Source organism: Lycium barbarum, chromosome 10, assembly GCF_019175385.1.
Source record: "Lycium barbarum isolate Lr01 chromosome 10, ASM1917538v2, whole genome shotgun sequence".
Lineage (NCBI taxonomy): Eukaryota > Viridiplantae > Streptophyta > Magnoliopsida > Solanales > Solanaceae > Lycium > Lycium barbarum.
Window position 1 is genome coordinate 101,633,910 of NC_083346.1, and position 27,905 is coordinate 101,661,814.

General features: G+C 38.8%; 4 protein-coding genes and 2 pseudogenes across 4 annotated transcripts; 4 read left to right on the forward strand and 2 right to left on the reverse strand.

Annotated features, from left to right (window-relative positions):
- Window positions 1–432: 432 nt before the first annotated feature.
- Window positions 433–3,361, reverse strand: LOC132613197 (cytochrome P450 89A2-like; annotated as a pseudogene).
- Window positions 3,362–4,471: 1,110 nt separating this feature from the next.
- Window positions 4,472–7,545, forward strand: LOC132615393 (uncharacterized). Its single transcript, XM_060329999.1, has 2 exons — window positions 4,472–4,828; window positions 7,183–7,545. The coding sequence occupies exon 1, from the start codon at window positions 4,654–4,656 to the stop codon at window positions 4,798–4,800; it is 147 nt and encodes a 48-aa protein (XP_060185982.1). The 5' UTR covers window positions 4,472–4,653; the 3' UTR covers window positions 4,801–4,828; window positions 7,183–7,545.
- Window positions 7,546–19,595: 12,050 nt separating this feature from the next.
- LOC132613198 (uncharacterized) lies at window positions 19,596–20,944 on the forward strand. The gene is made up of 3 exons (XM_060327242.1): window positions 19,596–19,878; window positions 19,966–20,167; window positions 20,212–20,944. The coding sequence occupies exons 1-3, from the start codon at window positions 19,596–19,598 to the stop codon at window positions 20,942–20,944; spliced, it is 1,218 nt and encodes a 405-aa protein (XP_060183225.1).
- On the reverse strand, window positions 19,984–20,077 carry LOC132616349 (small nucleolar RNA R71; annotated as a pseudogene).
- Window positions 20,945–21,165: 221 nt separating the features above from the next.
- LOC132613199 (uncharacterized) lies at window positions 21,166–23,784 on the forward strand. The gene is made up of 2 exons (XM_060327243.1): window positions 21,166–23,352; window positions 23,437–23,784. The coding sequence occupies exons 1-2, from the start codon at window positions 21,166–21,168 to the stop codon at window positions 23,782–23,784; spliced, it is 2,535 nt and encodes an 844-aa protein (XP_060183226.1).
- A 36-nt stretch (window positions 23,785–23,820) lies between these two features.
- On the forward strand, window positions 23,821–24,747 carry LOC132613200 (uncharacterized). The gene is made up of 2 exons (XM_060327244.1): window positions 23,821–24,117; window positions 24,211–24,747. Exons 1-2 carry the CDS (start codon window positions 23,821–23,823, stop codon window positions 24,745–24,747), a joined length of 834 nt encoding a protein of 277 aa, XP_060183227.1.
- Window positions 24,748–27,905: the final 3,158 nt, after the last annotated feature.

Sequence of the window (27,905 nt, forward strand, 5' to 3'; positions counted from 1 at the left end):
ATTTCGTGGCTACTTCGATTTGGCATTTCGAGTGGAAGCCTGTGGAGGGAGATGGCAATGATCTAACTGGACAGTTATATTTCACCATTACGTTGAAGAATCCACTGAGAGCTCGCATCAGTACCAGGTGTTGTACATATAGCTTATGAATATATATATATATATATATATATATATATATATATATATATATATATATATATGATAATTCAATTAACCAAACGGGCGCTTAATGGCAAATGATTTTTCATATTTTTTTCATCTTTGTGTAGTTAGATTAAATAATGAAACGACTGCACTGTGACTTGTAGTTGAACAACCATATAGCTACCATTGTTCTTTTGGTTCATTTTTCTGTAACGATATGAAATTTACTAGACACCTAAAATCCTCCTCTTTTATCAACTTATTGTTATTTTCTCCCTTTGATTCTCATGCTCTCGCAATTTTGCATAGTATTTCTTTATACAGTTTTTCCTGTATGGCAAGGTACTTAACCGAGTAGGCCATTATCCACTGCAAAGTAGTCGTTGTATCGCTGTCTGCCCCGAGGCACTCACCACATAATCTGGCAATCTCTTCATTAGCTAGTTTCCTCAGGCAATTCCAAATTTAGCAACGTATCGACATAAGAAACTGTTTCCTCTTCTTTTGGATGAACTCCAGAGTTAGCTTTTTCGTCTTTGTACTTTATTCGGGCTTGGATCAGAGGCATGAATACGCTCTCCATCTCTTTTCGTAATTTTATTAGCTCTTTCCAATGCATGGTTTTTGAAGATTAATTTTCCAAGTCTGGGAAAATGTCAAGTATTTTGAATCGGAGCAAGGCTAGAAAGAAGTGCTTGGTGTTGTCAATCTTCAATTTGGTTGATTTGAGCCTCATCAAGCTTGTACCCGAAGCACATGAAGGCAAGAAGACAGAAGATGGCATGCTTAATATGATCAATTACCATCACTCCCATTTTGAATCAGATCTATCAAGTAGCCTTTCAATGAGAATACGTAGTGCCCAATTAGCTCGGGACTTGATGAGAGAGGGACGTAACATTTCCAATCTGAGGTTCCGGCAGAGAAGCCTCCATGTGGGGCCACACGGGTCGGTGTTTGTAGTTCGGTGATTGCTACTTAAAATCTTATTGATCGGTAATGCAAGTAAAGAGCACTGGTAGGCTAAAGAGTGGCTGCTTATGAACATAGTAGTACTGGTAGTCCCTATTTGGAGGGTGATATTAGGACCATACTTGTACTTGAATTTTTGTAGTATAAGCTCGATATCAGCTATGGATTTATTTCTCAGCAGTGGTATTGGAGAAGAAGAAATGATTAAAGAGAAATATGAGAGTGATGGGAATGATGAACAAGGTATCCAATATATTAGCCTAAGTTGTGTTTGTGTCCCTCATTTGTCATTTTCATTTTACTCTACATTGTGATATGTGATCCTCTATATATGGCATGAAGATTGTAGAGGAAGACTTGATGTGCTAAGGCGAATTCAGAATTTAAAAGTTGGAGAGGTTTTTCCTCTAATTCCCTAAAGAGTGATGGGAATGATGAACAAAGTATCCATGATTTATAGGGACAACAAAGTATTCTCTCTATTCAAAAGAGCTAGTAATAAATTAAAGCTACCAACAACTTTCTCTTATTAAAAACGGATAACTAAATAGTAATATAGAGTCAGGAATAAAGGCGATTAAAGATATACTTCTTTTTTTCATTTTCCGATGAGATTGGGCAACTCGATTGCGTATGCTGGTTATTCATCCACTTCGAACGCTCAAAACAAATCTTTGCTCATGTGAAATAACAGGTATTGATTTGATTACTTAGGAAATCCCAAGCAAAATAATTTAAGCGGTGGTCAGGTTTAGTAGTAGGAAAGAAAGAATTACACGAGATATCAGTGCAACAGAAACCACAACAAAAAATAACTTTAATCATTAGGCTCACTATCCCGAGGAATTGAAAAAATTAACAAGGCGAAAACATCTTTTCTCTATTCAAAAGAGCCAATAATAAATTAAGAGCCCGTTTGAATGGGCTTAAAAAAAGCAGCTTATAAATTGAAAAACAACTTATAAGTTGAAAAAACAACTTATAAGCTGTTTTTGATGAGCTAAGCCAAACAGACCCAATTATTTTTTTGGATTTATTTTAAGTATAAAATGATTTTAAACTGACTAGTCAAACACTCAAAAAAACTGAAAACAACTTATAAGTTGTTTTCAGCAACTTATAAGCCAATCCAAACGGGCTCTAAGACTACCAACGACTTTCTCTATATTAAAAAAAAAAAGAAAAGCTAACTAAATAAGAAAAGTCAGGAATAGAGACAGTTAATGATATACTTGCTTTTTTCCTTTTTCCGAGATCAGGAAACTCAATTCATACTCTAATTTTTCCTCCACTTTAAACGCTCAAAACTAACCAATTTTCGTGAGAATAGACAACAACATCATACCTAGTATAATCTCACAAGGTGGGATCTGGAGAGGGTAGAGTGTACGCAGATCGTATCCCTACTTTGGAATGGACATTTATTAATTTGATTACTTAGGAAATTTCACGAAAAATTATCTACGCAATTTCCAAGTTAAGTAGTAGGACATAAGGGATTTATTCGTCATATCAGCGCAACAAAAACCACAGCAAAAAGTAATTTTTAATCTTTATTTTTTACAAAATTGAAATTGTATAATTTCTGCATACTTGTTATATATTAAGTATATAGAGACGGCGATTATAAATTATTACTGTTTGGTGGATGAAATTTCTTTTAGTAGGCTGAATTGGACTAGTTAAAAAAAATGTTTAATTGTTTCCATTCAGCATTTAATGTTTATTCATGAAACAGAACAGCAAATACTACTTGGCAATGTCTATAATGTCAATAATCTACATATCCCTCTAGCCGGACTCTCTCCTATTGCTCTACGGAGTCTTTGGATCAACCGTAATAACAACACTTTTAATAAAACTATGGATCAACCGTAATAACAACACTTTCAATAAAACTATCATACCCTATCAACTCTACTTTTCATCTGATTAATACTTTTCTCGATGTGGTTGGAATTCTTTGGGGACACTTGGAAGACACTATGTACAAAACTTGAGGAAAATTAGAGGCGGCTTGAACTGATTTGGAGGCAAAATTCAGGTAACAACTCAACTTGAAAAATGTCACTGCGATAATATATCACATGTGTATATCATATGTATCACACATTTTCATGGATATACACATATATACGTGATATACATGAGATATGCGGATATATATAAAGATACACATATATTCAGTGGGGATATACATACATCGCTCAAATATCCATTTTCGCATCAGAGAATCTTCCATATACCACCACCACAAAATTAATATTGTCTAATTTATGTGAAGGTGTTTGACTGGGTACGAAGTTAAGGGAAAAGGAAGATTTTTAAACTGATGATCTAAAATAAGTCATAGAAATTTTTGTGGCTATAAATTATTTCATTAAGGGTTAAATGGAAAGTTTAAAGTTAAATAGTTACTCCCTCCGTCCCAATTTATGCGACCCTCTTTCCTTTTTAGTTCATTTCCCAAAAAAAAAAAAAATCACACATTTCTTTTATTTAGTAACATTTCAGCTTTAAATTTACTTTTTTACCCTTAATAAAATGATTTCTAGCCACACAAATCTCTATGATTTGAACACCACAAGTTTTAATAGTTTTCATTTATTTCTTAAACTTCATGCGCAGTAAAACACCCACATATAAAATGGGACTGATGGAGTACTAAATATGAAAAAATGTCATTCTTCTTTTGATTGACTTAAAAAAAGTGTCACATAAATTGAGACCGTTGGAGTAATAAATTCTCAAAGGGTTATTCGGACAAATGCCCCTATTTTAGGGTGGTCTTTAATTTTCCCCCCTAAATTTTTTGGTCTTTAATTTTTTCCCTTGATCACTTTTGGCGAGACATAAGTTAAATTTCGACCGGCATCGTTAGTATTTAGCTTCGGCATATGCATCAGAACATTTCACAAGTTATGTCAGACAAGACAAAACTTTCATTATTTAACATAATCTGAAAAAGACATACGTTTAGATTTCGCTCAGCATAGTTAACGTTTAGCTTAGCTATATGTATCATCACATCCACAAAAGTTAGGTCCGAAAAGATAAAACTTTCAACACTCAACATAATCTGAAAAATACTACACAACTTATGCCGCATAGCTTAATTCCTACCGAACTTATGTAGAGCGCCGCAAAAGTTCAGTTATCGAAGATAAAAATGTTATAGAAATTATGCCGAACGAATCAGATATTTTCATTAAATGAGTAGGAGGAAAAAAATTAAATGCCACAAATATGAGGTGCAAAAATTTGATTTTTGAAAAAGGAAAAATATGGACTGGCCCACAAGAAAAAACTCGGTTAAGGAGGCACACACATGAATCTTGAATTGCAAATTATTTGTCAACCTTCCCAATGCGTTTTCTGCAACTATTCGTCACATGCTTTGTTGTCTTTGCATTCAGTTCTCGGGGTGCCAAAAAACCCATTCTTATCCATCTATGTCCTTCTCTCTATAAATACCAAAATATGAAATGACCCATTATTAGAAATTAAGCTAAACATATAGAGAAATACAAGAAAATGTTGGTGATGGGAATAAGCTTGCAATTCTTGATGGACTTGGTGGTTGCTGGTTTTTCCCTCATGGTTGGGTTGGGAATTTTCGCTTTCATTGCTTCAATCTTATGCTCTGCTGCTTTCTACCAGAACGCCAAGCAACTTTCTTGAACCAAACCAAGCAAGTTTATGGATTTAGGTATGAAGATTTGTGAGTTTTTCTTGATTATTGTTTATGGGTGTTCCAAATTTCACTTTTCTTGGAAAATAAATCTCTTTTTCTTAGAGAATGAGACTCTATTGCTCGTTCAGTCCCTATAATTGGCACTTTTTGGTTCCCAAGAGAATTAATTTTGTTTAATTCAGCTCCGAAATTTAGTCAACTAGAGAATGATCCCTACAATTCAGAATAGGTTTCCATTAATTTGTGGGATGTTACTGAGAATTCATATAATCACCTCGTATAGTTTAGGATTGAGATATTAGTTGATATTAGCAGTAACACTTCGTTTCAAGAAACATTCACACCTTAAGAAAGTATTTCTGGAAAAAAAATAGGCACGCGGAGGCCAACTCAGCATAGAGGTCTATTTTAATACAAAGAGAGTGATAGTTTAGGTAGATATATGGAACAATGGATAGTTGAGGTATGAAGTTCGCGAAAAGGTGATAGTTTAGGTGTGTTTTTGATCATTAACTCTTTTATGAACCAAAGAATAAATGCGAGGACAAACAAATTTGATCTAAAATCCCGCTTTTTAAATGGATAAGCTCATGTATATTGCTTATGGACCAAAATTTGGATCAGGGTGATGCAGAGTTACCTTCAAGGTATTGAGTTATGCATTTGTTGTAAAAGAAGAATGTGAAATTCCGTAATTTTTCTTCTTTGCAAATATCATTTTTTGCCATATTCATCTTGTAGTTGAACTTATACTGCCTTAGTACCCAATAAAGAACTCGTCATGTTTTAACAAAATGACTGAAGATTATTTAGTAGTAGTTAATGGACAACAAAACAACAATTTGCTGAAGAAGAATCTCTGGTATTGTTATTTACCTCACCTTGGCTGCATGTTTAAGCCATACAATGCCTTTACGAGATTGCTCAAATACTCTGGATGGATTTTGTTTTCTAGCGCTCCATAGGGTCAGACATTTTAAACGATGGTATCCTCCTTGATGTGATCTTTCTATATAAGATGCTAGAGTCTTGTGTGCACAAAAGTATGCCGTGGAAGCACGGATACAAGATTTATGAGAGAGTATGTAATATCTGGTGTCCTAATACAGTCAGACCTCTCTATGATAACCATCCTCTATAACAACACTTCACTATAACGGTCAAGTTTTCTTTGGAACTGATTTTTCATGTTATGCTATATTATACATTCTCTGTAACAGCATTTCGCTATAGCAGCTCAAAAATGTTCGAACAAACGGTGGCGTAATAGAGAGGTTTGACTGTACCTAAAGTGCCTAGAATTCCATTTCCCACTGTCAGTAGCATTAGGCAGCCTTTAGTATGGTGTATTCCTGGGGCAAACTAAAGTACTAAACTTGGTCTAATGACATCAACAGTGATCATGTAAGGTTGTATATCAGGTGGATAAACTCCTCCACCGGAATGCAGGTTTTATAATTTCATTGGGCCTGAAAATAGAGACAGAATTGTAATTATGTTATTGCTGAGTGGATCCACAAATATACTTGAAGTTAATGTTTGATAAATTGAGTCATAGAAGTGGGTTTTGTAGTACCTTCATTTCCTATGTAATTGGAAGGTGGTGTTTAGAATGAGGAAATCTTTATTTTCAGAAGTGAACGGTATTTTGAACTGGAAAAATGGAATAGTAGGACAATCAGTTTGGGTTTACATACCTAATGCAATATCTTTCCTTATAGGAGAATTTGTAGTTGGGTTTTGGTTTGTGTGCTGTAAACCCAAGTACTTGGCCTTCCCGGAGTAAACATCCCTCCACTTTCCTCACCCACCCTAAGAACAGATCAAGCAGTAGAACTCTTTAAAGGAGTCCGACTCTTCTGGAAGTGTACTACCAAAGCAAGAAAAGGCAAAATTTTAGTGCTTCTGTTTTAAGCATACTTCTCGGTATCGTGTTTCCTCCGGTGAATTGTATTCCAAGTCCATTAGTAATGGATAGGGAGGAGAGGATCCTCTAGTTAGACCAACTAGACAAGAAGGTTAGCGGAGTTCCTGTTGTGGTGAAGTGAAAGATCTTGTTATCAATCAAACCTTTGTTTGTCGGGAAAAGGAAAACATATAACCTGACTCTTTGTAGCATAGGAGGACCTGGCTTTTTGTAAACAGGAGATAAAAGTAAAGTTCTATTCTAATCCCACATTTGTGAGTAAACCATTTACCACTGAACCCATAATTTCACCAATTTAGTGATGCTATCTGTATCTATGTGAGTGCTTTGCATTTGAGTTCACTTAGAAGTTGTGGTGTTATACTTGTTAATACTCTTCCTTCTGTAGTTATTGGCAGTTCCTTGTGCATTATATAACTGATTCATGATTTCATTTATGCAGGTAGACATCAGCAGCTCAAGTAAAACCAACAATAACCACCCCTCCCACAGTTCAAAAAAAAAAAAAAAAAAAAGCAAAAATGATTACAGTAAGATAAAAAAAAAATCACGAATAAAAGGTGTTTCTCCACTATATTTATAGTTCATTAGGCACTTTTGCTGCTTGTAAGCCAAGACGAGCTGCATGGAGAGGTGAACTAACTGATTAGCAGCTACAGTTTTGTTGTTTGTAATAGACTAGAGATGTATGTCCTCTTAGGAAGAGGCATCTGTTTGTAATATTTAGAGGAATGAATATGCAGCTTTGAGACCGGTATTTTTGCCTTCTGCTAAATATCTTGTGTGTTTAGAAACTTTTTTTTAATGCTTCTTCAAAATTGTTATTAGACCATGCTGGTTTCAGTGACATTACTCTTGGTAGAGAGTACCCCAAAAGTGGGACCAAAACGAATATCTAACACCAGTTGACATCAGAATATGCTATCGGTGCAGTTGCCAATTGCGATTATGGTAAATGATATTCACAAGCAGATGATAATTCTCTGTTTCACTTTAGGATGTCAATGTCCACACTGGAAAAAATTACTCCTACTTTCTTAGAATAGTGCTTCCCCATCTCAAATACTAGTTGTTTCTTCAAATTGAATTTATTTCTAAGTATTTGATGTTTAGAAAAACAAAATGTTATTGCTTTTTTGAAAATCTACCTTTACTATTTCAATTTGAAGAGTATTATGATACAACCTTAAAAAAGCCACACCCCAAACCTAGCTATTGAGGTGGGAGAGCCCGGCGGCGTCACCATTCAAGGTACGATGGGCACGGAGGGTGATGGGTGAATCTGATACAAGTACCACTGATACAATCTTATTCCTAAGAGAAACACACTCCAAGAGCTAGCTAATGAGGTGGAAAAGCCCAATGCTATATAAGCTCCACATCGGCTTCCTATTTAAAGGTCATTTGCACGATTTCCCTTCAAAGGCACTAGTTTTTAATTTTTGTTTTTGATTCGAACCCCGCTCAATAAAAAATTAAAAAAAAAAAATTATAAGGTAAAGTTTGAAACTCTACCTTAAGGCAGAATTTTGCCTTCAAGCATAAGGCAGGCAAAGTTTTGCCTTCAGACAATTTTTTTTTTTTTAATATTTTTTTTACTTAGTTGGAATTTTATAAATCTTTGTCTTAAAGTCTAACTTTTACCCCTAATTTTGAGTAAAAGTTTGCCTTAAACCCTAACTTTTGTCCGAATAGGCCTAACTTTACTACAAACCTCTGCCTTGTGATTTTTTTCTTACTGAGCTGGAGTTCGAATCCAGAATCTCGGGGTATTAGGCGAAAGGCAGAAATTAAAGACCATCAATTTGAGGGACAAAAATTAAAGACCAGTGCCTTTGAAGGACAATCCGCACAAAAATATTCTATTTAATCGATGTGGGATTCAAGTTTTATTCCTTGCAATAATGTCATAACATATTAATTAGGTAAAACTTTTTAGAAGAAAAAACAAGGATATATAATTCACATAAAAAAGGTCTCATTATATTTTAGTACTATGATTTCCCAACTGTTAATAATTTTTTGCCGTGACATGATTCTAAGAATATGGATTTGGTTAAAAACTGAGCCTTGTATCTATTTATACAGTAGCTCTCCATATACATGTTCAATGAGCTAAAAATTGGGATAGGTATAAGGTTCTTGCTCCCTTTCTGTTCTTGATTTCTTCTTTTTCCAGTTCTGCCTTTCCTATACATCAAACATAACTTTCCTTCTATTAAGGAATAAAAAGCAAAATTTAAACTATGCTTGTTATATCCACGGGTGTAAGATGGGAGTGGTGTGCTGAATTTGGACGCGTTAAAATTGACTGAGTTAATAAATGAATTGGTCATTAATCTATCCAAAAATTACTTGAGTTGAAATAGGTTGGACTAAAATGGATTAAAAAGCGGATCATCCCACTCAATCCTTATTATGATTTAATTCTTTTTTTTTTTTTTGATAATATTTTAAGCACCTATTAATTTTTAGACATTATCATTTTTTATTCGGTATTATCTTTACTTTCGAGCTGCGTCTCGTACACTGTACCCAATGATTAGTTGCATGACTTACTGTATAGCTTTTGGATATTACGGTTTGTACGATACATATCAGATATTATCTTCATTACAACATTTATGCTATATCATATTACTGTAGTATCTCTTTTGTCTTACCGTTATGAGCATGTTAGCATAGTGGGGTCGCCTGGTGAGGTGGTGGCTTGTTGGGCGCCTTGTCATAGCCTAGTGCTAGATTTGGGTCGTGACACTCGTTTTAACATCATACTATCATAGGCTATATATATGTGTGTAGGATCACATGCTAGCTTGTCATCATTGTACATATGCATTAAACCCTGCGTGTTCATGACTTCTGACACTAGTTTGTGGGTGATTGTATTTGTTTTTGGGGTATTCGGCTCCTTTTATTTATGTTATTTTCTTTTAGGCAAAATACATCAAATCACCCTTAAACTATACCCAAAATATCGATATCACGCATAAACTATACGGGCGACCTATTATATACCTGAACATCTAAAAAGTGAAATTATTTACCCCTGCAAACTGATAACCACTTGCACAATGGAAAGTGTAATACACTCGCCTGCCACGTCAGCACTACGTCAGCGCCAAATCAGATTTCTTTTAAATTATTTTTCTTTTCTTTTAGTTAATTTATTTTTCCTTTATTGTAAAATATAAATAACCCCTCCTCCCCCCCCCCCCCCCCCCGGCACCCTTCTTCTTCTTCATCTTCTCCATCACTAACCCCTCAACCACTACCCCATCACTAACATCACCCAAATCTCTTTTAAACGTCCATTTGAAGAGCAGTTCGTGCAATTTCAATTTCTCCAGTCCATTTGAAGGGCAGTTCGTGCAATTTCAATTTCTCCAGTCCATTTGAAGGGCAGTTCGTGCAATTTCTTCATTGTTTAACAACAATGAAGAAGAATTATCCAGTCCATTTGAAGGACTGTTCGTGCAATTTCTTCATTGTTTAACAACAATGAAGAAAAATTATCCAATCCATTTGAAGGGCAGTTCGTACAATTTCTTCATTGTTATTAAAAGTCCATTTGAAGGCCAATTCGTGCAATTTCTTCATTATAGTTACGTATTGTTTCTTAAACTTGGACGAATTTGAGTGGAAGTGGGACGAATTTGTCGAGGAATTGGATGATTTGTTCCTCAATCCAGTTTTTCCGGTGGGGGTGGTGGTGGGCGTCGGGGCGGGGGTGGCGTGAAGGTGGAGGAGAAGAAGGAGTGGGGTAACGTGGAAGGGAGCAGTGACGAGGGGTGTGGAGGAAAAGAGGAAGTTGAGGAAGAATGGGGAGAGGGGGAGGGGGGGGGGGGGGAGGAAGGCAGTGAGGGTGGGAATGGAAGAAGATGAAGATGAGAAAGAGGGGGGTCGGGGGGCATAGAGGAGAAGAGAAGGGGGTGGGGTGCGTGGGGTTGGGGTTGGGGGTAGTAGTGGTGGAGGAATTATTTAAAAATCATTTTTATTTTAATTTTGACTTCACTTGCCTATTTTTGAATTTTTATTTTTATTTTTGCCACATCAGCTTCTAAGGGGTAATAAATAGCACTTTAAAATATATTAGGTGTGTAATGGGTCGTCTGTATAGTTGTGGTATCGACATTTTGGGTATAGTTTAGGAGTGTTTTGATGTATTTTGCCTTTTCTTTTATTTTGAGCCTATGCATGTTGTGTGGTTCTCCATCAAAACTTAGGTGAATTGGGTCGTGACTCTGAGACTCTGAACAACCATTAGTCATGCATTTTACAAGATAAACTACATTAAAAACTAATCTGTTTCTGGATTGTCGTGTCACTTGTATCATATCAACGTAATAAACAACATAATGTATCCGCTCCCGGAACTGTAGAAAAAGACAAGCAAAAGGTAAAAGCAATTTATAATGGATAAGTACACGAAGTAAGAATTATTCACGAAATAATATTTATGAACTAAAGTCAGCACAATTATTTTATTTTGCAATAGGCAAGCCGACTTCTTTAGGTTACATGTCCCTCATTTGGCTTGAAGTACTCGTGGCGAATCGCATGACATGTGTTGGACCATATATGCTTTGATGATTGACAAAGTAAATGAATCAGGTCAATGGACATGTTCCATCTCAGGGTCCAGATGCAAGTAAAACTCTTGGATTAAAAGATCTCGAGATACGGACTTAGCGAACAGGATATAGGAGTCCTTGGAAAAGTTATTTGAGATAAACTCCAGACTCCTACAGTGCACATATCAAGCCGCATGACAAGCAACAGGTTGCCTCCATGTCAAACATTATCTCTCCTCATGGGCCTTATCAAGTATGTGTTTGTGTTTAGCCGAATTGCTACTCACCAATAACTATATAAATGCAAGTCTCTATTGGAAGAAACGACGCACTCACATAGAGAGAAAAGCATAATTCGAGCAAATAAGCAAAAACAATAATTCAGAGTTCTGATTGACTACTGAAGTGCAGCCTGATACGTATGACCTAGTTGGAGAACCTGTTTAATTGTGTAATGCTTTACAGTCTTCAAGTTATTTTATGTTAGGGTTGTTTATCGAGTTGTACATTTTCAGCTTTCTTAGAAGCTGTAACACCTCGTACCTTTAAACTAAGCTATGTTCATGATTCAGGGATTTAGAAACCAACGAAAAGTGTAAGGATTGAAAATTCGTTACTATTCAGTGATTCACGTTTTGCGTCAAATTATACGGACCGTACTTATAAGTATGGGTCGTACTTATTGGGAATACATCGCTCCCAGAAAATCCAAGTCACCGGAATTTGTCAATCGAGATACGGTCAAGATATATGGACCGTACATTTTCAAAACCATACGATCAAGATATGTACGGGCCGTACTTTTTGACCATACATTTTATACTGACCGTAAAAATAAGTATGGGCCATATTTTCAAAACCGTATGTCCTTTCACGAAAATCGTAAGTTTCTGGAAAACCATCATTCAGATACGGCCACGAAGTTTGGGTCGCACATTATTGCACGGGTCGTACATGGTGCCCGTACATTTTCCCGACTCATCTATAGTATAAATACGGGACTTCAGTTTCTTTTCTTATTTTTCATATTCTTAAGCCCTAGAATGAAGTGTTTCTCCTCCCATCACTCGCATACGCTAAGGTAAGTCTATTCCAAGCCTTTCAAATGAATTCTAACCTATATCTATGATTTCTAAATAAGAATTTATTATTCCTAACCTAGGGTTTTCAAGAAAACCCATCACAAGGATTCAAGACTAAGGCTTTGGGACTTCTTCTCAATGTTCAGACTTTTATACAAATTTTGGAGTGTTACAGGTATGTAGGGTTTCTATTGTTATAGCCCGTATTTTGTACGTTCGGATAATTCGAGATAATTGCGAAAAGTCAAGGGCAAGACTATTTTTCAAAATTATTTTAATGAACAAGTTGTTTATTAGTATGGAAATATGGAGAAAGGCTAAGGGTAAAAAGGGAAATTCGCAAGATGGCTCATAGAAATATTGCAGAAGGCTAAGGGCAAATTTGAAATTTGAAAAATAAATTTTCATGAAGTGCAAAACAAAAAAAAAACAAAAAAAAAAAGTGGGCTTAATAAAAAGGGGCCAAGTGGCCGGCCACATGGAGTGGTCCAAGGCCCACATGGGAGCCCAACTTTGATAAACAAAAGATGAGAGTTAGAGCTCATTTTCCATTCACAACACTTAGAATTTTCAAGAACTTTGAAGAAGAGTAAAAACAAGGGCCATTCGGCCAAGAAGAGGAAAAATTGAAGCCTCCAATTTTGATCCAAAAAAATATTTTCTTCTAGTATTCCCACTAATTCAAAAGTCCTCTTTAACGTGGTTTAATTGTTGAAGTTGGAGATGTGATTGTTGATATTGTTGTTGATAATTTGGCCGAGTTGAATTCTCGGATTGTTGTTGATAAAATTGGCCGAGTTAGATTCTCGGGGATGGTGTATTTACAGGGGAAATGCTGCCGAAATTTCTGTAGACAAAGTGTTAGTTCAGGATAAGGTTCTTGGACATCTACATCTAATGTTTGTTACTCACTAATATTGTTATAGATTTTGGAAAGGCCAAGACTTAAGTTCGGATTAGCTAAGGAAGCAGACAAGGTATGTAAGGCTTACCCTTTCTTTATTTTGGCATGATCTTGATGAAACGAGCAAATGACGTATATGTATGATTTCAAAGAAATTTCCTATTCTTAGAGCCACTAGGATGGCTAATATTCTTGACTTCCATAAGTTGTTTCATATGGTTTTGATGCGTATCTATGATGTCCGAAGTTCGTTTGATATGTTTCCAAATGGCATTCGAAAGATAATTGATATGACTAAGGTTTTGATCTTCAAATGCTAGTACGTTCGATTATTCCATTGAGTCTTTGATATATTTTGATATGTACGTATGGTTCCAAAAGCTCTATTTGATTTGATCCATAACGATATCCGAAAGATGCTTGATATGATTGTTGCTTTGATTTTCCAAAAAAATAGCTTCTAAAATGTTCGTAGAAGGTTCTGTACTTCAAACGCTCATAACTTTCTTATACTGAGTCGGATTGACCCGAAACTTGTTTCTGAGCCTTCAGGTGTCGGTAAGTATACTTATCTATCGAGTCTTGATTTATATGCATATAGTTTCTCACTACTCTGCTCGTGCATGTGCCATTACCTTTTTCGCCGAGTCCCGGGCCGGTATATATCGTGCGCATGGTTCGCCGGGTCCCTTTCTTGAGGGCCGGGTGCCATATATGTATTCCGAAGTATGATGTGTTACGGTGTTATGATGTGTTCATGGTTCGCCGAACCATATATGTGTATATGTATATTTTTGATCTTGTGATGTGATATTATGATGTGTGACGGAGATTACAGAGCAAATCTTCTGGAGTATGATGTGTGTGGCGCCAAAGGCAGGGTGGCGCCACGTTCCCCGGGTCCCGCAAGGGGCCGGATACCGTTCCTGGCATGCATGATTCGTGTTTCCAGTAAGTTGTTTTTATTATTCTGCATATCGTGCTTATTGTCTGTACTAATCTTCTGCCCGTTCCGCAGTAATATAATATATGTTATATATGGATTGGGTTGAACGTTCCTCGGCACTAATATGTTATATATGGATCGGGCCGTACGTTCCTCGGCACTATTATGTTACATATGAATCAGTTATATGTATATGCATATGATGACATACGATGTTGGCACGCATGGTCTGTGTTTGGAAAGTAAGCATTTTGGCACTCTGGATGATCTACCTATTTTTTGTACTCCTTCTGACATATGACATCGGTATACACAATTTGCGTTCTGAAAAATAAGCATTTTGGTATTCTAAAAATGTACTTACTTTTGTACTGCTTGTTTCGATTATGGTTCTGTTTTCTGTATTCCATGCTTTACATACTCAGTACATATTCCGTACTGACCCCCTTTTCTTCGGGGGCTGCGTTTCATGCCGCGCAGGTACACCCAGATGAGTAGAAGCCATTATAGAAGATGTTCCAGCGGCGTTGGCAAGCTCCATTTGCTCCTGGAGTGCTGCCGAGTCAGAGTATATGTGCTATGATTTCTGAGTAATGTTAGAGACTTTGCAGACAGAGTCGTGGGTATAGAATGTCAGTTTTGTAAGCGGCTCCATCAGCCGATATGTCATTCTGTGTTATGTGATAAATTCTACATGATTACAGCTTTTGTTTGATTTGAGAATAACGATGAAAAAGAATATTTCTGAAAGCTGTACTATGTATTTCATCTTTATTTGATTTAAAAGTCTAAGAAGATTATGTGTGCACTAAGGGTCTGAGGGTTCGCTCAGCCCTAAGTAAGGGTCGGGTGCCCATCACACCCTAGGGAGATGAGGGTGTTACATCTATCTACATGTGGGAACATCATTGTTCTTCCCCACGCCATATTCTTCTATGTTTATACGAAAGTTCACCAAAACTAGGGTTCTAGACATGTTCATGATAATCCTAAGTACATGTACCATGATATACCATGTTTGTATTAATAGTTCGTTATTGTTTTCTTAATATTCCCTTTTGGTTATTGAGAATCTGTCTGTAATCCATAAAAACCCATACGTTACATTCCATGGGTTCTTAAATGCAGGTTATTAACTATTATGATCAATCCCATGAAAATCCTACATGTTTCCATGTTTCAGACAAATTATATATATATATATATATATATATATATATATATATATATATATATATATATATATATATATATATATATATATCCAAATCCATGTTCATGTTAAAGTATACTTATATACCATGTTACAAGCCATGTTTATGTAATACATGGGCTTCTAAGCCAACTATATCCATGTTCATGTTTTGGGAGTTGCACAGATTACCAAGAAGGTTTAATACACGAAACTACGTATGCTAGCGTAGGATAAGAATCGTTCCGCCCAGTTAGGACGATTCCTTCATGTTCCCCCATTGCGGGATATTGGATCCATTCATGCCATATTCATGTCTCGTACCCCGGCAAGGTATGAGATGACTTAGCTGATCGGGCAGAGATCAGACGCCACGTATTTACATGGTGGTTACATGTCGGTTATACTAATGAACTCCCACAGATATCTTTACAGACTTAAAATATTTTATTCATGTCAGATGATATTAATGTTCATGTTCAGCTTAAAGATACAGTTTCTGTTTCAGTTCTATTATTCCATTTGCCATGTTTATTCCATTCAGTTGCTTTACATACCAGTACAGTTTAAGTTTACTGACGTCCCCTTTTATTTTCCGGGGGCCTGCATTTCACAATGCAGATTTACAGGATGACTGATCAGCTCGTTAGGACTTTTCCCGTAGTAGCTATTGGTGAGCCCCTTCCATTTGAGGTGTTATCTTTATTTATTTTCATGTCAGTTATGTAGCTAAGGTATGCCGGAGGCCTTATCCCGGTAAATAGTTTAGCAGTCAGACTCATGTTAGAGGTTTCATAGATTAGTTCAATTATGTCATGTCAGATGTTCAGAGTCGTATAGCCAGCATTGGCTCGGTACTTATTATATTTTCATCCTATTTCCACATCATGTTTAAACAGTATTTTTATTAGTATTATGATGACTCATGTTATTCAGAATATCCATGTTTTTAAGTGTATTCCGCATCAGTTCATACCCCATGTTGATTCAACAAGCCATGTGGTTTGCTTGATCACATGCAGCAAGGCATCGAGTACCGTGTTACGCTCAGGCTATGGTTCGGGGTGTGACAGAAGCATTGTAATAGGTATAAACAATTGTCAAATTCAGCTCCAAGTTGAGGGACTTGGAGTAGGCTCAATAGTCTAGGGAAATTATTGAGATATAATTAGAGTTAATTCCTAAGTTACAAGCTTTGTAATCTGAAATTTGTTGAGGCTCACAGTTATAGTGGAGTTTGGGACGAATCCTGCAAAGGTATAGGTCATGGTTTTCGCACCTTTTGTGAGTCGGGTGGTTTCCACGTAATAATATAGTGTCATTACTTTTCTGTTTGTTATTATTTCGCAAACTGAACTTGGAACAGATAAAATAACCTGATTAATCTCTAGGCGAAAATCTGGCATAAATTAAGTTACATATTTGATCGTGCAAGTTATCAACATGGGTGAAGGTATTTCATGCGGATTATCTGAAATACATTTATATCAACAAAAGACAACTCGTATCTTCCTCCAGAGGAAGCGGTAGGAGATACGAGAAGAGTTGAAGATTTACTATTCCATAGGCTACTAACTTTCCAACTCCTCTTCCCAGCATCTTCAACCATCATGGACATACAGGTTTTAAAAACTGCGAGATTCAAAGCATTTTACAATCACCCTTCATGATTTGCAGCCTACACTATTATAAAAAAAAAATCTGGCCTCAAATATTTGGTCACCCGAACTTTTTTATTAATAGTGAATTTTATAATTTTATTTTTTCTTAGGCAATATTGATGTTTGTAGAAAAGGAAAAAATCTTTGTAACAGAAATATTTTAGAATTTTGAATATCAGTACTCACATCGCCATATTAGTAAATAAAACTATATACAAAAACATCTAACGGATGATATTACAAACACATGGATAACATAGTATTAACTAAAATTAATCCTTCTTAATATAAATAATAGCAATAATATTACTATGTGTAGTTAAAAGCTTTATTTTTTTAAAAAAAATACTACACTATAAACAACAAGTATGTAAAGAGGAAAAAAAAAGAACATATGCTTTTTATTAAAAGTTAGCTTTGGGCCACTAATTTTATTGAGTCATCCTGGCCATTCTATACCCTGTTTGGATGTGCGAAAGGTAAATTGACTTTTTCTTTGTGTATGAATTCAGCTCTAATGCCCCTACGTTAAATGTGTGACACTTTACAAATGTTAGTTGCCGTTTTTGTTTTCTTTTTTTTTTTCATTAGCTTAAGCTGCTCATATGAGCCTTAATGCCTAGTGACCTAATTATGTCCTTAGTGGGTACCTTGTGTTGAGAAAAACAAAAAAACTGATTGTTGGTACTAGTTTTGCTATCATTAAGTAATTGTGAATTGCTAAGAGGGAAGTCTTAGTACCTCCATTAGTTTTAACTTAAACATGTTGTTCTATAGGGTATATAACATTTGCACAAATATCTAGATTTAGTGTCATTTACACTTTACTTCTTAGCACTTTCATCGCAGTTTTGAAAGTGAATTGTTGTATATGAGCTTATGTTGGTGTGTTTATATGAATAGGTACAACAAGGACCAACGAAGGGTATTCCGGGCAGTTTTGAGTGATTCCGAGGTTGGGTACGTCGATTGAAGGTTGCGAAGGAAGTTCGAGCACTTGAAGGCAAAATCTGACCACTGAAGGGTCTCATGCGCTGGCCATGCGCCGCACAGCCAGCGCATAAAAACACCATTCCTGAATCTCAGACAGACCATGCGTTGGTCATGCGCCGCACAAGAAGAACATAAAGGGGGTTGTGCGCTGGCCATGCGCCGCACAGCCAGCGCACAAAAACACCATTCCTAAATCTCAGACAGACCATGCGTTGGTCATGCGCCGCACAAGATGAACATAAAGGAGGTTGTGCGCTGGCCATGCGACGCACAGCCAGCGCACAAGCGGCGTCAGTTGTCCTATTTAGATCGGGATTGGGCCAACTTATCTCATATTTACCCTAGCATATAAATAGCCATTTTGAACATTAGAAAGGCGGCTTGGGAGAATTTTGAGACTTGTGAAACTCTTTCTCGGTTTTATTCCTCTTCTATTATTTTTCTTTACATCAAAAACCCTATGTTAATCATGAATTCTTGTCTCCAATATCGAATCATGTGTAACTAAACACTTAAATTCTGGGGTTGTGGCGTAGCCATGAATATTGACGTTTGACAAGTATTTCAATCTTAGTAACGTGTTCGTATGCAATTGCTTCGTTACTTCTGTGTTTAATTTCTTGATTGTCTGCGCAACAGTTGAGTTCTATTTACTCATTAATATACGTGCTTGGGAAAGACGTCGTTCATTTGGAGAAGAAATAATGAGATTGTGATCTGAATATCCCTAAAGTTGGGCTAGGATTTGTGACTAGGATAGGAATATACTTAGTTACCGCAATCAATTATATACCGTGATCTTATTGCATTCTTGATAGGTCAATACCATAGGAATATAGGAGGAGAATTATCTTGAATCGGTGAGTAGTGGTTCGGAAGAATACTACGAGATTAATAATCCGGTTAATTAGCTATTGTGAACAAAGTTGCTAAGGTGTGATACTTGACTGACTCAATAGGATTGGTGAACCAACCACGACCCTGGAATACTTCTAAAATTTTGATAAAAGCCTGTCTCAATTACGTTCTAAGCACAATTTCTGGATACACTATTAGTCAATTACATTATAGCATTTAGTTATAAAAGAACCAACACTTTTATTCTTCACTTGCATAGATATTAAGCAATAGTTTATTTTCGTGAAATATTGGGCATAAGTCTCTGTGTGTTCGACATCCGATTTTATATAATCACTCTATTACTTGTACGACCACGTACACTTGCGTGTGCATTTGGACGCAACAAGTTTTTGGCGCCGCTGCCGGGGACTTAGAAATCAATTATTTTTGCCATAATAAATTTTATTGCTTCATTTTATCCAAGTGTTAACGTCTTGATCTTAGTTGTTACTTGATTGCAGGTACTTTACTCGAATGCGAAGGACTGCGAGTCAAAACAGCCTTGAGGAATTCGATCCTGAGCCTGAATGTACTTTCAATCGGCGCAGGAGAGATTTGAATTTATTGTAGAACCCGCAGGCTGTCGCATAATTACCTGTGGTCATGGCTAATAATCAACCGGTGAAAGTGAGAGAGGTTGCAGTGCCTCGTATGGCAGATGTCACTTCAAGCATTGTCAAGCCCACCATCGAAGGGCACTTTGAGCTGAAGCATCCTATGATTCAGCTACTTCACTCTAGTGGGCAATTCACGGGAATGTCACATGAGGATCCTCAGCGTCACATTCGTACTTTTCTGCAGATTGTCGATACTTTTGCTACTGGAAGGGTCACTAAAGAATATGTGCGACTAACACTGTTCCCCTTCTCTCTATTGGGGAATGCAAGTAACTAGTTATTAGTAGAGCCCGCCAATTCTATCACTATGTGGGATGACTTGGAGACTAAATTCTTGACAAGGTTATTTCCACCAGCAAAGACCGCTCGCCCCCGAAGGGAGATCATGTCATTCAGGCAGAAAAATAGAGAAAATTTGTATCAAGCCTGGGAGAGGTTTAAGGGTTTGCTCAGAGATTGTCCTCACCACCATCAGACGAATGAAGTTCTGGCACACACTTTTATTGAGAGTCTGGATGCCCAACATAAGTCATCACTAGACACTGCTGAGGAGGGCAGGCTCTTGATCTAAGCTATGAAGAACTATTCACATTATTGAACAGGTTCACTCAGAGCACGCCAGACTGGCAGGATGATGCAGCTAGCAGTTCAGTTAGGAAAGCACCGGGCATCTTTGAAGTAGATAATTTTACAACATTATCAGCACAGATTGATGCCATGCGCACCGACCTCAGGAAGTTAGCTGCGTCGCAAGCTCCACCACAGGTGCATGCAGTGCAGCAAGCCATAGTCTTTTGTGATATCTGCGGAGAGGGTCACAACAGTGATGAATGCCCTGCAAATCCCGCATCCATATACTTTGTGGGTAATGCAGGCAAGGGGCAAGGAAACAACAATCAATACGGAAATTCCTACAACCTAAATTGGAGGAACCACCCGAATTTCAGGTGGAGTGACAACTCAGGTAATCAGAAGCAGAACTATCAGTCAGCACTTGCTCCTCAAGCTCCCACAAACAGTATGGAAGAGATGATGAAAAAGATGATGGGTGACATGCAGAAGATGATGATAGACCAGCAGAAGTTGATAGCAGATAATCAGAATCACGATTTGGCTGTGCGGAATTTAGAGAGGCAGATGGGACAGATAGCTGGTGCACAAAATACTAGACCTCCTGGGGGACTTCCAAGTGACACAGATGTGAATGCCAAGCCTTGCAATGCTGTAACTCTGCGAAATGGGCGAGAACTAGAGGAAGTGACTTCAAAGAAAACTGGTCGAGTAGAGGGTGAAAAAGAGAAGGCAGTCAAGGCAGCAGTGGCAAAGCAGCCATAGGCCGTGGTTGCAAAGCCACCGCCTCTATTCCCTCAACGTCTGGGGAGACAGAAAGAAGAGGCTACTTATAAGAAGTTTCTTGATTTACTTAAGCAGGTACACGTGAACGTCCCCTTGGTTGATATGCTGCAGGGTATTCCAAAGTATGCTAAGTACATCAAAGATATTGTTGCGAACAAGAGCCGTTTCACAGAGTATGCCACGGTTGCACTTACTGAGGAATGCACTTCTCGTATTCAGAACAACTTGCCCACAAAATTGAAGGATCCCGGAGTTTCACTATTGAGATTTCTATTGGGACACAGGATGTTGCTCGAGCACTTTGTGATCTAGGTGCAAGTATAAATCTAATGCCTTCGTCTATCTTCCGAAAACTAGGTTTGGGAGTGCCCAGACCAACCACTATAGTTCTTCAGCTGGCAGACAGATCGTTAGTAAGACCCGAAGGCATTATTGAAGATGTATTGGTACAAGTAGGGTCGTTGATAATTCCTGCTGACTTTGTGATATTGGATTTCGAGCCAGACCCGGAAGTCCCATTTATTTTGGGGCATCCGTTCTTGGCTACAGGGAGAGCACTTATTGATGTAGCTGCTGGGGAGCTTACCATGCGAGTACATGATAAAGTAGAGGTCTTTAATGTATACCAAGCTCTGAAGATGCCTGCAATCTATGAGGAGCTGTCCGCCATTACTGTTCTGAATGATGATACACGAAGGCCACTCATCGCTTCTCATGATCCTTTGAAGAGAGCCTTAGTGAGGGATGATATTTTTTGTGACATGGAGACGTTTGAGATGGTGCAGAGTCTAGATATGGTGAGTATTTATATTCGGGCAGGCGAGTTTGAGCACTTAGACAGGACAATGGGAGTAACTCCGAAGTTATCAATTGAAGAGCCTCCGAAATTGGAATTGAAGCCCCTGCCCGCCCATTTTAAATATGCATTCTTAGGTGAGGGGGATACCTTTCCAGTGATATTGGCAGCAGAGTTGACCACCGAAGAGGTTAATATTTGTCTCAAAGTATTGAAGTCCCACAAAAGAGCATCGGGGTGGCAGATATCTGATATTCAGGGAATTAGCCCCGCGCTGTCCATGCACAAGATACTCATGGAGGATGATCATAAGCCTAGCGCACAACATCAGCGGAGACTAAACCCTGTGATGAAGGAGGTTGTCAAGAAAGAGGTAATTAAGTGGTTAGATTCAGGCATTATTTTTCCCATTTCGGACAGTAAGTGGGTGAGCCCGATGCAATGCGTCCCGAAGAAAGGAGGGATGACAGTTGTGACAAATGACAAAAATGATCATTCCTACTATAACATCACTGGATGGAGAATCTGCATGGATTATCGCACGCTAAACGAGACAACCAGAAAGGATCACTATCCTATTCCCTTCATAGATCAAATGCTAGACAGGTTAGCCGGGCAAGAGTTTTATTATTTTCTAGACGGTTACTCTGGCTACAATCAGATAGCTATTGCCCCGGAGGATCAGGAGAAGACCGCGTTTACATGCTCATATGGCACATATGCTTTCAAACGCATGCCATTTGGGTTGTGTAATGCACCCGCGACTTTCCAAAGGTGTATGATGGCTATTTTTTCAGAGATGGTTGAGGACTTCGTACAAGTGTTCATGGATGATTTTTCGGTATTCGGGAACTCTTTTAAGGTTTGCTTGCAAAATCTAGACCGAGTACTGGCAAGATGTGAAGAAACTAACCTGGTCTTAAATTGGGAAAAATGTCACTTTATGGTCCGAGAACGAATAGTCCTTAGGCACAAGGTTTCAAAGAGAGGGATGAAGGTTGATCGTGCAAAAATGGAGGTCATTGAGAAGCTGCCACCCCCCATATCAGTCAAGGGTGTGCGCAGTTTCCTCGGGCATGCAGGATTTTACAGGCGCTTCATAAAGGATTTTTCAAAGATCTCAAGTCCGATGTGCAGATTACTTGAAAAGGATGTGAAATTCTTATTTGATGATGCATGTATTAAAGCCTTTGAAGGTCTACAGACGAGATTGGTAACTGCACCAATAATCATTGCACCTGACTGGAACTTTCCATTCGAGTTAATGTGTGATGCAAGTGACAACGCTGTGGGGGCTGTGCTGGGACAGCAACGAGAGAAGGTTTTTCATTCTATCAACTATGCTAGCAAGATTTTAGACGCTGCCCAATTGAATTACACTGTGACAGAGAAGGAGCTGCTAGCTGTGGTTTATGCGTTTGATAAGTTTCGATCCTATCTTGTTGGAACACATGTTATTGTTTACACAGACCATGCAGCTATTCGCTACTTGTTCAGCAAGAAGGATGCTAAACCCAGGTTGATTCGGTGGATTCTTCTGTTGCAAGAATTTGATATTGAGATTAAAGATCGAAAGGGAGCGGAGAACCAAGTTGCAGACCACCTGTCTAGATTGGACAACCATAACCATTTTGTGGAGGATGTTCAAATTCGAGAGTCTTTTCCTGACTAGCAGCTATTTGCAATTCCTGTTGCCGAAGTCCCATGGTATGCTGATATTGTGAACTTGATCGTAAGTGGGGTGTACCCACCTGAAGCCACTTCACAGCAGAGAAAGAAGTTATATCATGACTCACGGTTTTACATATGGGATGAGTCGTATTTGTTTAAGCAAGGAACTGATCAGCTAGTGAGGAGATGCATTCCACAGACTGAGGTGGGTCAAGTGTTGGAGAGTTGTCATTCTTCCCCATACGGGGGACACTTTCAAGGTGATCGTACTACGGCTAAGGTATTACAATCTGGCTTCTATTGGCCTACCCTCTTCAAAGATGCCCATGCATTTGCTAGAAGTTGTGATTGATGTCAATGAACGGGAAACATCTCTAAGAGGCACGAGATGCCTCTGACGAACATATTAGAGGTGGAGATATTTGACGTTTGGGGCATCGACTTTATGGGGCCCTTCCCACCATCCTTCGGTAACAGGTACATTCTGCTTGCTGTCAATTATGTTTCAAAATGGGTAGAGGCAGTCCCTCTTCCAACCAATGATGCGAAGGTGGTGGTGAATTTTGTGCGAAAGAATATATTCGCGAGGTTTGGAACTCCACGGGCTATGATCAGCGATGGGGGTGCCCACTTCTCCAACAGCCTGCTGAAGAACCTTCTGGCGAAATATGGGGTGAAGCATAAGGTGTCTACAGCTTACCACCCACAGACATGCGGATAGGTAGAGGTCTCAAATAGAGAGGTAAAGCAAATCTTAGAGAAAACTGTGAACGCTCAGAGGAAGGATTGGGCAATGAAGTTGGATGACGTTTTATGGGCTTATCGCACAGCATATAAAACCCCCATCGGAGCTTTTCCTTACAGGTTAGTCTATGGGAAGTCATGTCATTTGCTGGTTGAGCTAGAGCACAAAGCATATTGGGCAATCAAAAAGCTAAATCTTGATATGAGCTTGGTCGGAGAGAAGAGGCTGTTGCAGCTGCACGAGCTTGATGAATTCAGATCGGGGGCGTATGAGAATGCAAAGCTGTACAAGGAGAAAACAAAGCGATGGCATGACAAGCATATACAACATCGTGAATTCGCCCTAGGGCAGCAGGTACTACTCTTCAACTCTAGGATGCGGTTATTTCCGGGAAAGCTTAAGTCCCGATGGTCTGGCCCATTTGTGGTGTCAAAAATCACACCCCATGGGGCCGTCGAAATACAAACTACGGATGAGGTGCCCAAGTTCTTGGTCAATGGGCAGCTCCTCAAGCGATATTGGGGCAAAAATTTTGACAAGGAAAAGGAGCAAGTGCTACTCGATGACTAGTAGGGAAGGATATACGTCGTGCCGCGACGTTAACTCAGGCGCTTCTCGGGAGGCAACCCGAGTTTGTAATGTAACAATGTAAAACAAACAAACAAAAAGTGTCGTGCCACAACCTTAACTAAGGCGCTGGTTGGGAGGCAACCCAACTTTTGTAGCATATATGTCATGTGTGTGTTCATGTTGCAGGACCAAATAATGAGCAGGAACAATAAACGCTCGAAGCAAGTAATGAAACTGCTCCAGGTTTGTGTGTGCTATGCCCATGCGTCGCATGGAAATCGCACGAGGGGTAAGTAGGCCAAAATTTTGGCTAAGTACAAAGTTCAGAAAAGGGTGTATTGTGCGCTAACCATGCGTCGCATGGTCAGCACATGATCAGCACTCAGAGCCAAAATTTTGGCTAAGTACAAAGTTCAGAAAGGGGTGTATTGTGCACTGGTCATGCGACGCATTGCCAGCGCATGAAGGGAAATCAGAGCAAAATTTTTTCTAAGTATAAAGTTCAGAAAGGGGGATGTTGTGCGATGACCATGCGACGCATGGCCAACGCACGGGTCGGCCCAATTCGAATTCTTTTAAAAGAATAAGACACGGCCGACCCCTCACTTATTCCCCAATCCTCCCAAAACCCCCCTCTCTCTAAAACAGCTCCCAACCGAACTCAAACACTAAAACCCTTCTCCCAATCCCTTCCAACCCCAAGGAAAGTAGTGTAAATCATCTCCTCCACAACACAAGGTAAGAATTCGTGTGTTTTCATCAATGAAATCCCATTCCTTCTTTCCCCTTTTTGTTGGGGTGAGAGATTTATAAACAAGGGTTTGTGGGTTGGGCGAATTTGGATGGATGCTTCCGTATTGTGTTGTTTGTAAAGAGTGGTGGATGCTATAACAATGATCCCCAAACATAAGGGAGGGTTTTACAACTCTCCATTATTGCAAAACTTCAAGGGATAGTTCTATGCCCACAAGTTGCTTGATAAAATTCCTCAATTAAGTTTCGTGTGATTTTTGTGAAGTCTTGAGTAGCAAATAAACTTGAAAGAACATTCTAAACCATAGGGCATTGCCATGAACACCCATAGGTCATTCAACATGCTTTTCTTTGTTTTGTAAGATAGTCTTTATTTCATTAATTTTGTCATTTTAGGCTAAAAATTAGTTAACTTCTTTGTTTTGAGTTTTGTGTATCATAGTCAGAAGTAAGTGCTGGAGAGTCATTAAAGCCATGAGAGTACCCGAACATCAAGAAAGATGAACATTCAATGCATAAACACACAGCTTGCAATAAGAGTAGGGTCGTTTCACGACCCCACTTGGTTTAAGATTTGCTAACGAAGTTGGATGTTTGTGTTTTGAATCTCTACAGGTACAATGGTGAACAAAGGAAAAGGAAAAGTGGACGAGTCAGGCCCGTCACAAGGTTCCAAGAGGAGTAGAGGTGGCAAGCACACCGCCACTAAGAAAGGGCCAACAACTCGTGGTGGAAAGCAACCAGTGGTCCCTATCCCTCGGGCCTCTTCCCAGAGGCCTCAACCTACCTTTTACGGGGCTGGTTTGGCAGAAGAATGGTACAAAGAGTTCCCCTTAGCTGATGGATATGTGCATGAACGGCCTGTCAACAAAGTGGCGTTGAAGAAAAATTTCAGGGGAATTTACAATCAAATAGTTGGAATGAGCTGGAGCTCGGTATTTGATAACCTAGGGCCGGTAAACATTGACATGGTTCTGGAGCTTTACTCCAACATGATTTTGGCAAGAACAGAGGGTGGCGAGCCTCATCATTCAGTGCAATTGAGGGGTGAATGGGTGTCGTTGACAGCCTCCACTTTGTGTGCACAATTGGGAGTTCTAGACCATCCCGTGGGCCCATTGCTTGAGTTCATAAAAAGGCCTAACTATAAGGACATTCGGGAAACCTTATGTGGCCCTGAGACCATGGCTAAGTGGGCAAGATACTGAAAGGACCCAAGGAAGCACAAGACTATGCTAATGGGTGATTTTATGAAGGAGGCACGAGTGTGGCTACGGCTACTAAATTACCGCATTATGCCTCTTGACCACTTCACCACCGTGCTGAAAGAGAGAGTGGCAATAGTGTGCTTATTCTTGACTGGGCAGCCGGTCAACATTGGATACTGGATGCTTCAGGATATGATCCGCATCAGAGAGGGCAAATCCCTCAAGCTCAGCTTCGGAAACACACTTACAGCATATCTGAGGAAGCTGGTCCCGCATTTGGAGAGTAAGTATGACAGGGTGCTTGAGTGCCCAGATAACATGATAGATATCTCTAATGTCAAAGCCCCTGAGCAGAAACAGTTCAACTTGACTCCAGCACAAGAAAGATCGGCTCAATCGACCGTGCTAACACAACTATACAAGATAGCGGTACTCGCTAGTGAGCAGTTTGAGCTGGATATCTCGAGTGTGTTTGCGGAGTATCCTCACACCACTTACTCAAGAGTGCTCATTGGATAGGAAGGCAGGATGCCCGCTGATGAGGAATTTTGTTCTGCGGATCTCATAGCCGCTGAGATGGAGGAGGGTAGTGAAGAAGAATCCCAGGCACAGGATGCTGAGGATGATGACTAGGCCCTAGTGGGCCTCAGGGAGTATTTCTTGCCTTACTTTGTTTTTAAATTTTTCCATCTATATGCTTCGAGTGCAAAGCATGATTTAAGTGTGGGGTGGGAAATACGTCTCTTGTAACAACATTTTGAGGTTAAGGATGGTGATCAAGTTGCCATAGGTTTTCTTTTTGTTAGTGTTTGAGTCTTTGAGTAGAAGAAAAAAAAAGATTTCCAGTTTTCTTGCGTTAGGGTTTCTTGGTAGCTTCTTGAGTCCCTCGTTAGTGGCACACACCATCCACCCCCTTGGGACCTCGGTTCTTTCCTAAGGGGGGGCCTTTGAACCGGGTTAGATTTTTTAGTTTTTGTAGAAGAGTCGTAGGAGTCAAGCCTGTCAGACCACTCGAATGCTAGGTGCTCAGGTTAGGTGGAATGTGGAAACCATGAGTTTTTCTAGAAAATCTTTAAAAAGCATGCTAAAAAAATATATAGGCAACCTACCTCGAAACATTTCTATAGTAGACTGCATTGACTTATGTATGACCCACTTGGCATGATTTGTGATAGTTGCTTGATTGGATGGTTGTAT